Source organism: Monodelphis domestica, chromosome 5, assembly GCF_027887165.1.
Source record: "Monodelphis domestica isolate mMonDom1 chromosome 5, mMonDom1.pri, whole genome shotgun sequence".
Lineage (NCBI taxonomy): Eukaryota > Metazoa > Chordata > Mammalia > Didelphimorphia > Didelphidae > Monodelphis > Monodelphis domestica.
Window position 1 is genome coordinate 214,163,944 of NC_077231.1, and position 14,963 is coordinate 214,178,906.

General features: G+C 40.1%; 1 protein-coding gene across 9 annotated transcripts in view; it reads right to left on the minus strand.

Moving 5' to 3' along the window:
- The window catches only part of HIPK2 (homeodomain interacting protein kinase 2), a 261,143-nt gene that overhangs the window by 167,596 nt on the left and 78,584 nt on the right, over positions 1-14,963 (minus strand). For all 9 annotated transcript variants that reach the window (XM_056799788.1, XM_056799787.1, XM_056799780.1 and 6 more), the window contains one exon: positions 13,091-14,174. In XM_056799788.1, coding sequence (XP_056655766.1) covers positions 13,091-14,174 — 1,084 coding nt within the window. The remainder of the gene's footprint in view (positions 1-13,090; positions 14,175-14,963) is intronic.

A 14,963-nucleotide genomic window follows, 5' to 3' on the forward strand; every position in this document is an offset into this window, starting at 1 on the left:
TCAAAGCTCCCTTCAAAGCCATGCCTAACTACCCCTTAATAGCCATTTATAGATCTTTAATCCATGAATATCTAAATCCTTCATGAGCCTATTTGTATTTTTAGCCTTTTAGCAGCCTTTTTTATTTGGGGTATGTTCCCTGATCATACATTAGAATTTTATGGAATTCTAGTTCTGGGTTAGTCAGTTCTAACCTAGTTGGTGCTAATGAAAACAAGTTCAAATCATATAAAAAAAAGTTGGTCTTTGGCCATTGGTCTTACAATTTCATGCTCTTAGTTTCAGAAGACTCAATGGAAAGGAAAGGCAAAGGAGGAAAGGAATGGAGAACAGCAGGATTGAGCTAGTTGGGGAGAAGTGTATGTAGAGAGGTTAACAGAATATGGGGGCTTTCATTCTAGGAGATGGTGACTGAATCACTGAGACTGGGGAAGCAGGAAGTGCAGATTTGCTACTCATAGAGGCCAGTTGGTTGGGACCTCTCCCTTTCTATGCCCGGGGAGGTCAGGGTGAATCAAGGATCATGAGATCGTTACTATAAAGCAGGAAGTTCATCTAATCCAATTTCTTCATTTTACAGTAAAAGAAACTGAGGCCCAGGCAGATTAAGTGATTTCGCCAAGGTCACAAAGGTAACAAAAGTTCTAAGTGTCAGAACTCTGGGGAGTTGAGGGGGATGGCAGAGAGTCCAGGCCAGTAGTTTGGTTTCCTCAGGCCTTGGCTGATTAAGCTCATGCTAGGCACCTATTCTGTAGTTAGAGTGTCTGCTCCATGTGAACCAAAAAGTGAATCATCTTGCGGCTAACAGTGATGTGCCTCTCTCAGCCTAGCTAGGACGGCCCTAGATTAGCAGACACACTATATTTTCACTGGATCTATACTCAAAGGTTTCCAAATTGGTAGAACCTGTTAATAGTTTACACAGGTAGAGGCAACTATGTAGTACTGTGGATAGAGAGCCAGGTCTTGAATTGGGAGGACCTGGGTTCAAATTTCACCTCAGACACTTGGCCCTGGGCAAATCACATAAGCCCAATCACCTAGCCCTTACTACTGTGTTGCCATAGAATTAGTATTGATTCTAAGACAGGCAAAAGGTAAGGGTTTGTTGTTTTTTTAAGAGTTTACACAGTTAGAATAACTTGTAAGAACCCAGGGTTACTTTCCCACTCCAGGTGGGAATTAGAGCAGAACTTTTGGTAATGTTAAAAGTGATAGCAATGACTTTTTTCCCTATTAGACTTGAGTACCTTTTCAATGTCATACAAAGTATTACTATGGCACTCTGACAGTCTCCAAAGGTAGTGCCAAAGAAGCAGCCTCAGTTTTCCAAACCAGAAACTATAGTAACAAAGGCACATCTTATAATATAGAAGAGTTAAGATTCTAATGGTGATCATCACTCTGAGGAAAGCCTTTCTTTCCCTTGCCATCTCATCTTGTTTTTCATCCACCTCCGGGCAGAGCATTGTAAAGCCAGATCACTTTACATAATATTTCCTTTTTATGCCATCAGGATGGAGGAAATGGGAACAAAATGGTTCACATTTAGATAAACAGGGCTGCAAGCAAATAACTGAAAATAAGATGAATTGAGTACGTTGATAGAATGACAAAGGGAGGAGAAACAGACCCTATGGAGTGAAAGAACTGGTATATTCCCTCTCAGGGGCTAAAGTCTGGTAATGAAAATGGACCCATGGTATAACACTCCATCCCTACTCCTCATATCTCAAACTGGCATAAATTCTTCAAAGTAGTAACTGGTATGTGTCTCTCATGACCAAATTTATTACAATAGAATAGCTACAATTTAATTTAGACTCAAATACCAAAAAGTAAAGTGAAATAGTCTTAACACCAATTTCTGTTTACCTCAACTCAGTCATCACTAAAGATATTTTCCCATTGGCTCTTTACATAGCACCTTGTCTGCGTGCATTCACCAAGTTTTACACTGCATTACAATTAATTGTGCATGTTCCAAATCCCTCTAACTAGAGAGTGGGTTCTATGAGGGTAGCCTGTTGATCTTAGCTTTGAAATATCTCTCTGAATGTAAGCCCTTCTCTCTTTTAACACTGCCATTCTTCTGGTGCAGGACCTCATCACCTCATGCACTGATTACTGCAATGGCTGGCTGGTGGATCTGCCTGCCTCAATTCTCTCCCCACTGCAATTCAACCTCCATTCAACCTCTAAAGTGATTTTTCCCAGGTCTGATCATGACACTCTCTACCCCACAAAAAATCCAAAGGATTACTGTTGCCCCCAGGAGCAAATATAAAAGACTTTTTGGGCATTTATAACCTAGCCCCATCCTACCTTTCCAGCTTCTCACTCCTTGATAAGTACTTTTTGATCCAGTGATACTGGACTCTTGGCTGTTCCATGAACAAAATACTCCATCTCTCAGCTCTGGGCATTTTTTCTGGCTTTCTCTTCCTCATTCCTGGAATGCTACCCATCTTATGCTTCAACTACCAACCTCCATAGCTCCGTTTATGTTCCAACTAAAATCCTACTTCTATAGAAAGCTATTTTCTTAACTCCTCTTAATTCCAATGACTTCTGTCTCCTAATGAAATAATACCTGTCCCCAAGAAGCTAACTCCATCAGGGGAGAGAATACATACATATGCAAGTACATACAAAATAAAAATTTTAAAACAATATAAATACAATGTAGTTAAGTAGAAGATTGTAGGAAGGATGGATACTCTCAGTTGGGAAGATCAGGGAAAGCTTTGAGTAGAAAGTGGTTGTTGAGCTGAGTCTTGAAAGAAATGAAGTTACAGATTAGGATAGAATTTGTTCCAAGCATGGAAGATGATGAGAGAGACAGTGCTGTATGGAGTCAATTCCAAAGACAGGCTCAGTTTGGATGGACTGGAGTGTGTAGGAAGGCAAGTAATGGAGTCTGTCCAATGAGGCATGAATGATAAGTTAGGACCAGGTTATGAAGCCAAAGATGAGTTTATAGTTTATCTTAGAAGCAATAGTGAGCCACTGGAATTTACTGAGCAGGAGATTGATATGGTCAGACCTAGACTTAAAAAACATCACTTTGGCAGCTGTGAGAAGGTTGGCTTAGAGAAGGGAGAGACTTGAATTGCAGAGACCAATTAAGAGGTTATTACTGTAGTTCAGGTAGGAAGGTGATGAGAGTTTGAACTAAGGGAGTGGCAGTGAACAGTAAAAAGGAATGGATGCTAAAGAAATTTTAGAGAAACAACAAAACTAAGCAATAATATGTGGGGTGAGGAGGAGTGAGAGACTGAGGATAACATGGAAGTTACAAATCTGAGTTCCTTAAAGAATACTGGTACCCCTGTGGTAAAAGAAAATTTTTTAGGAAGAAAAATAATGAATTCTGTTTTGGACCTGTTGAGTTTGAGATGTAAATGGAATATCCAATTTGAAATGTCCAATAAGCAGTGGGTGGTGTGGGGCTGAAACTCTAAAGAGAAACTATAGCTGGATTTCTAGACTTTTTTTTTTAACTCTTACCTTCTGTCTTAGAATCAATACTATGTGTTTGTCCCAAGGCAGAAGGGCAATAAGGGCTAGGTTGAGTGACTTGCCCAGGGTCACATAGCTAGGAAGTGTCTGCAGCCAGAGTTGAACCCAAACTCTCCCATCTCTAAGTCTGGCTCTCAATTCACTGAGCCACCCAGCTGCCTCCTCCCACCAGACCAACTTTTAATGTTAGTTAAAGTAATGCCCTTTACCCCAAGCCAAATGCAAATGTAAACTTTATAGGTTTGTGAAACTAGAAATACCATTACTACTGGGAGCAAGGAGAGAGCTAGAATGTGTCTATTGACTTTTAGGTTAAATGTAAAACATCTAAGGAGACAACTAGGAAGAAAGCTAGAGAATGTATATAACAGGAACCTGAGTATCAATGTGATCTCTTGAGCCAGCTCTACTAAGATTTGATTTTTGTCTAGGGGAAGGAACCACTCAAAGGAAGAAGAAAATTACAGAGTATTGTATGATGCATAAAATTCAATGTTCTGAGAAGGGAAATAAGACTGAACCTTTTCTACTTAGCTGAATCCATATACTTTCCTAGGAAGAAAGATTGTGGTAGCGACAATCTGGAATGAGTTTCTAATGTAACAATTTTGGGGTCTCATGCTCTCCCATTTTAGGCATAATTGTGGGATGCATGTCCACCATGACAAGTGCTTGTCATCAAACAAAAAAACCTAGTCTCTAGTTTAAACCACTGCTGGAAAAGCAGCATGTTATCATCAGGCATTTTGGAAGGTATTGGTAACTATTGGCTATTATAAACTATACAGGCACATAGTTATGATTTGCCACCATTAATGCCCCAAGGTTGGTTGAATTTTTGGGGTTCAAAGTAAGTGCTGAAGAAATTTCTATAAGGGCCTCTGATACTGGCCCTCATTTCACAAAATTAGATCAACATAGGCAATCTAAAATGTTTTTTGTTCACTATACTTGCCATGCCCCTTCCAGGGCCGGGCTACCACCAATAATTCTGGAATCCTGTTTCTTATCTTCCTTCCAAATCCCTCCCTTGGGGCAAAAAGGAGGCAGGAAGGCCCAAGTCAGAAAAATGGCAGCTTAATCTGAAAAATCATAATCTGCTTGTAGATCCAAATGAAGAGTTAAGCATTGGAAACAGTAACAGGTAGGAGCATGAATTAAATTTTATTCCATTTCCTGGAAAGAAACCAGAAGTTCCAAGAGATGGCAAGGAAGGACAGCATTCCATCTTCGGGAGACAGCCTGTGCTGAAACTGAGAGAGAATGTCATAGACAAACTACATTAAGTGGTCTAATTCTGTTTGGTATCAGAGAGCAGAAGTAGGAACAACAAGTAAAAGGCAACAGGCCTGATATAAGGAAAACTTCCTAAAAATTAGAGCCATCAAATTCATTGAAAGTTTTGGAATGAAGGCTGAATGACCATTATTGAAATAAATGGCCTCTAAAGCCTGGCTCATCCAACTCAGAAATTTGGGGATTCTATGACTTGAGGGCAGGGGTTCCCAAACTACAGTCTGCAGGCCACATGCGGCCCCCTGAGGCCATTTATCCAGCCCCCACTGCACTTCCAGAATGGGCACCTCTTTCACTGGTGGTCAGTGAGAGGAGCACTGTATGTGGCAGTGCTGCAAAGCACAGCATCACTCATGTACAGCACTACTTCCGGTGGCATAATCCTTTGCGTAGTGCCTTGTTCTGAGAGTAACTGAAGGAGAACGAGGCGCCGCGCAAAGGATTATGTGGCTGCACAATGGAAGATGTCAGCTTGGTGAACGGCGATCTGGGGGAGGGGATTCCGCACTGTAAATACTGCTGCCCGGTATGGTGGTGACGGTAATGGGCCTGTGCAAAGTGTGACAGGCCCATTACAGCCAGTGGTATACAGATTTGTTCATAGTTTTTTTTATAGTCTGGGCTTGCAACGGTTTGAGGGACAGTGAACTGGTCCCCTGTGTAAAAAGTTTGGGGACCCCTGGTCTAGGGTGTTTAATTGAAGAAGAATCAGATATTCTACATGGCTTATGGAGCAACATTTCAGAGGGCAAAGATTAGAAGTCATAATGAGGCAGATTTCAGTGTGATGTAAGAAAGAACATTCCAAGAACTAATACTTTCCAAAAACTGAATCAGCTATTATTTGGGGGTAATTAATGCCACCCAGGGAGATATTCAGTCAGAGGCTAGTCCCTTTTGGAAGATGTTATAAAGTAGATCTTCATTGGTAGGGTATAATGGGTGCTTTCTCTAGATCCTTGCCATATGTCTACAGGGGCACTCCTCATCAATGCAACATACCTCAATATATGAAGTACTGAACAAAAACCCATAACTTGGGTTTTTAAGCAAAGGGGCATTATAATAATATGGTTCTTCTTGAAGCTGCTAAAATATGTAAGGATTCTAAGGAAGTAACTGCATCAACCAACTCCTATATGCCTTTTGTATGAGATGATTCAAATAAAAGAAAATACCTGTGTTAAAAAGTGTTATACACACATTTATATATACAATATACATATCATGTTGTACCATATTATTATAATGCCCTTTTGCTTAAAAATTCAAATTAACTCCTTTGTCTCTCTTTTACCCTTGGATTCCCAAGTTGTGAGGCCTAATCTAAGCTCTAGAGCCATGATGGTGAACTTACAGCACACATGCCAAAAAGAGCACGCAGAAAACCAGAGGGATTCAGGGTGGAACTGTTCTCCTCCCCCTCTCCATGTGCTTGAGAACATTCCTCATTTCCCCCACCCCTCTGCCTACCTAGCAGTCAATGGGAGTGCTTCCTCCCTCCCCTGTCTGGGGTAAGGTTCTGGGATCAGGACGAAGGGGGGCAGTGCATCTCATATACTGTATGAGGGTGTAGCACAGATGGCAGCCTGTTGAGTCTGTAGCAAAAGTGATTCCCATGGTGAGGTTGGAGAGGATCTAGGTTTCTAAGGGGAGCACAGCTCACAGCATGGCCCATAGCTAGAGGGGAGCAGAGTTCACAGTGTGGCCCATAGCTGGAGGGGAGCAGAGTGCTTGGGCCACTCCCCTCCCTGTCTCCACAGGCACCTCTCATCCCCCACCCCTCTGCCCAGCAGCCCAATGGGAGCACTTCCTCCCTTCCCTGTCTGGGGTAAGGCAGTGATGTGGGTGGGAGCAAGGGGTGGGGCATGTCACTCAGTCTGGGGATGGGGTGGGGGAGGGGCTTAGCACTCCATCTCTAAAAGGTTCACCATCACTGTTCTATAGAAATGATGACTTATTAGAAAATGACAAGTAGTTTGGAAGGGCCTTTTATCTCTGGGAATATACAGAAAGAAAGGATCTCTGCAATCCTAGACCAAAGTGATAAGTAGACCCACTGCAAAACATGTTAAAACTTGAAAGGGCATCCCACATCATGTGCCAGACCCTCCCACTCCCATCTTTCTCTTCCCCACTACCCTTCTTCTTTGCTCCCTAAATTAATTGTAAGGTTCAACAACTCAAAGACATAATTAGGTAATGGGAACATCAGATAATACCTTGTTTCCCTACCAATTAAAATAGTAGCAAGTACAAAGTAAGATCAAATAAGAAAAGGAGATAATGCCAAAAAGTATCTTTTATTTTATAAAAAACTACAAACCAGGCCATCACATTTGCTGCAACCATTCTAGAGGATAAACCAGGAATGACACTTTTAGGTCACTTCTTTATGATGATTCGTGAAGAATATACTTGATAGGGCTGGATAAGAATACAATTTTTCCATCTTTAAGAGTCTCTTTTGTAAGGTCTCATATTGTTGAAGTTAAACTAAAACCCATCTACTAGGGAAATGGGTGCAGAAGTATGAAGCTTCCAACCTTGCATAACAAGCTTTAATGAATTATTCACTTTGAATACTTAGTTGCCCTTCAGTTTGGAATGAGTTAGATTTCTAAGCTCTCTGTGAACAGAAACTTAAACTTCATCTTTGCATCACCCATGTCTCACACAATACCTTGCAACATAAAAAGCACTTAATGTGTTTGCTGAATTGAGTGTAATACTCTTTGTTTATTGTGGCATGACAGTGGTCTCCAAAATGTGGGCTCTAGCTAGAGCACAAAAGGGAGAGGATAAGATCAGTCAGAGGGTCAGAATACAGAGTCATTCCTCATTCGGACTGCATCAATAGTCATCTATTTGATCTTCCTACTTCAGGCATCTTCCCACTTCAATCCATCCTCCACAGAGCTGCCAAAGGGACTTACCTGAATCACATTCAAACCATGTTCCTTCCCTTCTCAGTAAACTCTACTGGTTCCTTATTGACTCTAGGATCAAATATTTACCTCATTTGCCTAATTCCATCTTAATTTTTTAATAAGTTTTATAATGTCCAAAACCACTAGTATAATAGTACTAAATATTTTATAAATAAGTTCGTAGATACTGGGGATGAAGACACAAAATGTGCTGATCAGACGCATGACCAAAAACATCTGGAGACTACTGGCATAGAGAAAAATTAGAAGTCTCGAGAAAGAATGCCAAAGGAAAAAAATGAATTTGCCTTTCTACTCCTTAAATATCTCCCATGTCTGACTGCTTCCTTTATTAGTGGAGATTCAGGTGGCATCTTCTCCACCCTACCCCTGCTCCCAACCAACCCTCTACTTATACAAGAGAGAGGCTCTGAAAAAGTTATAATCATAGCTATGAAAGACACTGTAGGGACTTGGACTTCAATTCCTAGTGAAAATATGATCAAGCAGATTAAGGTGCCAAATTATACCTAGGTATTCATGTCTTTAAATCTTGTTCTCCATGAGTTTCATCTTTTAAATTTGCTGTTCTTCTGTGCCTCTAGGGCTATGAAACTGTGCATACTCTGACCCAGAAATACCACTGCAAAATTTGAATCCCTTAAGGGGGAAAAAAAGAGAAAAGGACCTATGTGTATGAAATATTTATAGCAGCTCTTTTTGTAGTGACAAAGAATTGGAAATTGGGAGATGTCCATCAATTGGGAATGGCTAAACAAATTGTGGTGTATGGTTATAGCAGAATGCTATTAAACTTGGAAAGACTTAAATGAACTGATACAAAATGAAGTGAGCAGAACCAGGAGAACACTGAATACAGTAAAAGAAATGTTGTACAATGATCAATTAAAAGTTTCCCACATATCTACAAGGGACTCATGATGAAAAATGCTATCCACAGCCAAAGAAGGAACTGTTAAGAGTCTGACTGCAGATCATCTTCCACTTTATTTCCTGCCTGAGTCTTTTATTGTACTGTGATATATGTCTTCTGTAAAAGCATAGGCAATATGGAAATATGTGTTGTTTGAAAGCACTGGTATAATCTATATCAGACTATTTACCCCCTGGGAGATGAGGAGGGAAGGGAATAGGAGAGAATCTAAATTAAAAAATATCAGAAAACAATTGTCAAAAATTGTTTGTGCTTGTAATGGAAAAAAAAAAGGAAAAGTTAAAAAAATACATGTTAAAACATTTTTCTTTATATAAAATTGGGGAAAATATTTTCAAATATGTTCTTTAATTTTGCTGCAATTGTTTTAACTGTTTTAAAGGAACTGATTTTTGTTTTATTTGAAAGGGAACTGGATATTTGAGAATACTCAGTATTCATATTTTTCAATTAATAATATCTTTATGACTGAAGCTTAACCATATTGACAAAAAATGGTCATAACTTAGGCATTATTTTTAACGGGCTGGCATTGTACCTTAATTACAAACAAAACAATCAAAAGGAATTAACAACTCTTTGAGTGCTGAATTTACAATCTAAATATAAAACAATATCATTAACAACATACTTGTAGTGAAAGTGAGCCTGAGGCTTTCACCCTCTTAAAGGTGTTAACCCACTGATGATACATAATACATCTTTTTTTTAAACAAGTGCCAGACACCTTCCAAATGGAAGCAATATATTCTACTGTAGTGACTCTATCTCCTGTATATTCTAAGGCATCCTGTCCTCTCTCTTACCCCTTCCTACTATTCCCAACACAAATCCCACCACAATGTTAACACCTTCCAGATTCTCATTCTAGAGTATTGTAGCATCACGCTAGCTCTCATCTGTTTCTTCCCTAATTCCTTTCAGGCAAAGTCCTCTTTATTCTCAAGTTTTTATCAGTTCTTTCCTATCTCATTTTCCTAATAATTGAAACCTGGCTTCCTTTAAACATTGTATTTCTTCATTTTGCTCTTCCATTTTAGCCTCACTGTTCTTACTCCTTCCAAACCAATGCGCAAAGGAGAACTGGCATCTTTCTAAGTCCTTGTCTCTTCCAGACCAATGAGAAAAACACCATTATTACTCTCCTCTTCATCTGACATCCACAGAATCTCCAACTGCCTACTGGATTGTCAACAGAAATCTTAACCTCAACATGCCCAAAACTGAGATCATTATCTTTCTCTTCAATCTCCTTTCCCTAACTTCTCTAATACCACTATCTTCCCAGTCACGCAGGTGTAGAAACTAGAAGTCAACCTTGACTTCTCACTCTCTTTCATGCTCCTCTCCACACCCATAGCCAATATATTGCCAAAGTTTGTTGTTTTTACTCTGTAACATTTTCCCCATTATGCCACTTCCTCTTTTCTGACATTGCCACCACCTTATTGTGGGTTCTCATCATAGCTGACAAAATAGCCTGCTGATTGGTCTCCTTGCCACAAATCTCATCCCACTCCGGTAAACCCTCTACTCAACTGTGAGCTTCCTAAAATATAGGTCTGACCATGTCTTCCCCCTTGCTCAATAAACTCCACAGGCTTCTTATCACTGCCAGGATCAAATATAAAATTCTCTAACATACAAAACCTTTCAGAACCTGGCTCCTTCTTGCCTTTTGAGTCTTCTTATACCTTACACCCTGTTCCCTCCATACAGTAAGATCCAGTTACACTGTCCTCTTTCTGTTTCTCACTCAAGACACTATGTCTAAAGACTTATGAGCATTTTCACATGCCTAAAATGCTCTCTTTTCTTATCTCCCCCTCCTGGCTTCCCTGGCTTCCTTCATATTCCAGCTAAAATCCCTAAATTCTTAAATTCTCCTTATAGGAGGCAACTAGGTGGCTCAGAGATTGGAGGGCTTTCAAATGTGGCCTCAGACACTTCTAGCTGTGTGACCCTGGCCAAGTTATTTAACCCCCAATTGCCTAGACACTACTCTTCTGGAACCAATACACAGTATTGATTCTAAGACAGAAGATGAGGGTTTAAAAAATAAAATTAAATAAAATCCCACCTCTATAGGAAGGCTTTCCTAATATCACCTCATGCTAATGCCTTTCCTTCTGCTGATTATTTGTTTGTACACAGTTGTTTGAATGTTGTTTCCTTTTTTTCCTCTTTGACTGAGTTCCTTGAGAGCAGAGACTACCTCTTGCCTTTCTTTATATCCTCTAAGTTCAGTATAGTGGCTAATACATAGTAAGTACTTAAAATGTCTGTGGCTAATCCATAGTAGGTACTTAAAAATGTTTTATCAACTGAATGACTATCCACATCATTTCATTTCCCAGGTTAATCTCAACAGAAGATCCAAGATCCCACCTCCTATATTACAGAGATTTAAGTCTATCTGACATGATTTCCCTCCATTTACCTTGCTATCTACTTAAAAATACTGGAATGTCTCAGTAAAAAGAAAAACACCTCTAATGCTCTTGGTTTGAGTGTGGAAGTCAAATAACCAATTTACTAATATAATATTAAGTATGTCCTCAAGGGCTGGCTTGCCAATTCCTTTGGGCCTCAGCAGCTGATCCCTCTAAGTCAAGATAGCATGAGTCCCCTCATTTTAGCCTGAAAGTACTAGCTAAGGTCTGTTGCTCTTCAGTTTTTCTCATCTGAGGAACAGGTCTCCTATCTAAAGTGAAATTCTTTGCCTATAGTTTTTTCCCCCTTATCTTTCCCATTCCATCTAGGTTCTTGCTTCCTTAATTTTTCTCTGTCTAGCACTTTCAGTATTTCTCATTCCACTGGCTTCAGAAGCTTCTTTCAAATGTTCCCAGGCCTAGTTCATATCACACACACACACACACACACACACACACACACTCCAAACCTCTCCACACTACCCCTCTCCTAGTCTCTGTCTTATTTCTGATTCCTTTCATTGCCAAATTTCTTAAATTAGTGATCTGTATCTGCTGTTTTTATTTCCTTTCCATCCTCTTTATGAAATTTGATTTCTATCCCCACTATTCTATCAAAATTATACTTACAAAAGTCACCAATGACAAGATAATTAACAAATCCAGTATTTTTTTCATGATTATTCTCATTTTCCTTGACTTTTTTACTTCCCCTAAATTTTTTTCCCATTCCTTCTCTTCCTTTTCCAGGTTTCTCTCAATGTTTTTCTCTATTTTATCCACTAAAGAATTAATTAACTCTTACATTTTCAACACTTATCTTGTTTTATGTGGAAATTTATAACTCCAGTATTGTCTCCAGTATTGTCTTCTGACCTGAGATCTAATATCACCAAACATTTCCCTGATACTTCAAATGTAAAAGACTCAACTTATCACGTTCCTTGAAAAATATCTGCTCCCTTCTGACTTTCTGTTTCTGTTAAGAGTATGGCCATTCTCCTAGTTACCTAGGCTGAAAACCTTAAAAATTAGCTCTCCTTGTCATAGCTAATCAGTGCTTTTTTTAAAAAAAAAAGTATCTCTGTCTTATTTCTTCTTATCCATTCCCACTGTTTCTACTTACAGTCCAGGTTCTCTTTACCTTACTTTTTGATTTTTTTTTTTTGATATAAAACTTACTAACTGTGTGGCCCTGGGCAAGGCACTAACACCTCTGTTTGTCTCAGTTTCCTCATAAAATGGGGATAACAGCATTTTCCTCTCAGGGTTGTTGTGAGGATCAAATGAGATAAGATTTGCCAAGCTCTTAGCACAATGCCTCATGCATAATACGCTCAAACATATGTATATATGTAGGCATTATCTATCTGTCTATCTGTCTATTATTAGTAGCTTCATAGCTAGAACTCCTGACTCTGGCTTTCTCTGATTTAATCCACTTAGTACATTTCTACCAGATTTATTATCCCAATACACCACTTTCATCATGTAATTCCCTTCCACTAACACTATAAATGGCTCTCCAATGCCAAACTACTTAGTCTATACCGGAGGCCCTCCACAATTTGATCCCACCCTCTTTTCAACCTTATCTCCCATTACTCACTCACACAAACTTCCACCTTCCACCACAAAGCTGGTCAATTCACTATCTCCCATCTTGGTGATTTTGCTTCTCCACTGCCTTAACCAGACTACCACTTCACCCTCCACCTATCCGAATCCCTGCTCGTCACTGAGGAGGCAAAGAAAAACAAACCTTCTTTGTAAAGCCTTTGCTAAGCACCCTAGTCTCCAGAGAACTCTTTTTCTTCTGAAAGCCCGTAATACTTAGTGTCTGAATACTTATCTGACATTTATCATACACTGACCGCACATGCACTCAGCACTGTGAGCTGATACATGGCAGGCATTCAGTAAACAGCCACTGCATGGCTGCCTGTTTTTCTTACCTGTAATATCTGGACTGAAGGTAAGTAGAACACACAGCCTTTGACACATGGCTAGCTGAACCAAAATCGATGACCTTGACCCTGTATGGCTGTCTGGATGGATCAACCAGCATAATGTTCTCTGGCTTGAGGTCTGCGTGGATGAGACCCAAACTCTTTAACTTCATCAGGGCCGTGGCTACCTGCTGGAGGACAGGGCGGATGTATTTGAGGGGCAAGGGGCTAAACTTGTTCTGCTTCAGGAAATCATAGAGGTTCTGTTCTAACATTTCAAAAACCAAGCAGGTGTGGTTTTTATGTTGGAAGCACTCATAAGCTCGGACAAAGTTGTAGTCATCTGCACTCTCAGTACTCAGGCGGGCCAGGATGCTCACTTCGATCTGACCCTGCCGGGCATAAGATGGGTGGTTCTTTAAGATTTTGATAGCCACAATTTCATTGGTGCCACGTTTCCAGCACTTGACCACTTGTCCAAATGTTCCTCGACCAAGGAACTCTAAGACCTCATATGTGTTAGTCATGGAGCAAAGGACCTCATGCTGGACTAGCTGATAATCACCTTCACTATTGGAGCCACTATTTTTGGAGGTGGCAGTAGATGTGGTGGCAGTGGCTACAGTGGCCCCACTGGCATTATTTTGAATCATGGGTGGGTGTTCTTCAATGATCTGCACGCTACTTGTGTTTTCAATCTCCTCACTCTTACGCTTGAGTCCACATTTTTGGTAGGTGTCAAGAAGGCTCACAGTGCTTCGACGCATCAGGTTGTGTGGTCCCCCGAGGGCTTGCCCAGAGACAGAAGTGCTACTTGCAGATGTTACTACGATGTGCCCAGTGCTTCCTGGAAAGATGATGGTCTGCTCGTAAGGTAGGCTGGGGTTGGGGATTTGCAGGGAGGTGCTGACAGTAGTGGCGGCTGGTTGTGAGGGCTGTACGTTTTTGCTCTGGCTGTAGACTTTACTGTGTGTGCCGTACCCGGTCATATCCCAGTTGGAACTTGGTTCCACTTTAAGTTTCTTCACACTACAGAAGGCACTTGATTGAAGGGTGTGAGGGGAGAAAACTTGCACATGTGAGGCCATACCTAAAAGAAAAATGAAGGGAAAGTATAAAAGCTATTTAAACCTCTTTTACCACAACTAAGTTTAGATGAACCATTTCCCTTTTAATGTTTTAATGGTTTGGGTCATATGAAACATCTTTCACCACTTTTAAAAATAAAGACTTAATGGCTCAAAGCATTTTACCTGCTATCATTAAAATTTTTTTTAAATCCTAAGAGTAGTGTCAAAGAGGGCTGCTAGGACATGGATAGGGAAGAAAGTGAATAGATCCAGGCTTCTTTTCTTCCACTAAAGTCTTATTCCAAAGCCCCATCATGCCATGAGAGTAATCTTAGGGTTCTCAAAGGCTTTGCCAACAAAGTATACATTTTAACACATACTATACACCAAGGCAAAAAGGCTTAAAGTGATAAAGGCTTCATTTAAAGACCAAGCTAACTAAGTTAGAAAAGTTCATGATCAAATTTTTTTGGCAATGGGGTTAGGGAGTCCACAACAATCCACAAAACAGCCCAGAAAGGAACTGGAGTTTGCATCAGGGTAGGGAAAACATACAAGGATGAGAGAACTGATCTTTCACAAAATAGAAATAAATATCACTCAGCTTATCAGTGTCATTTGATAGGTCAAGGAACACAGCTTTTTCATAACTCCTTAATGGAATATCTCTCTAACTTGTCACAAGTGAAAACCTTATTGGTCTAGTCAAATATAGAGTAAGTCAGGCCCATAGCTGTGAAGTGAGACTTGGAATTCTTGGCTAAAATTACCAGGCTAACTTGTTTTTAGGGAAAATGACTCCAATTAGG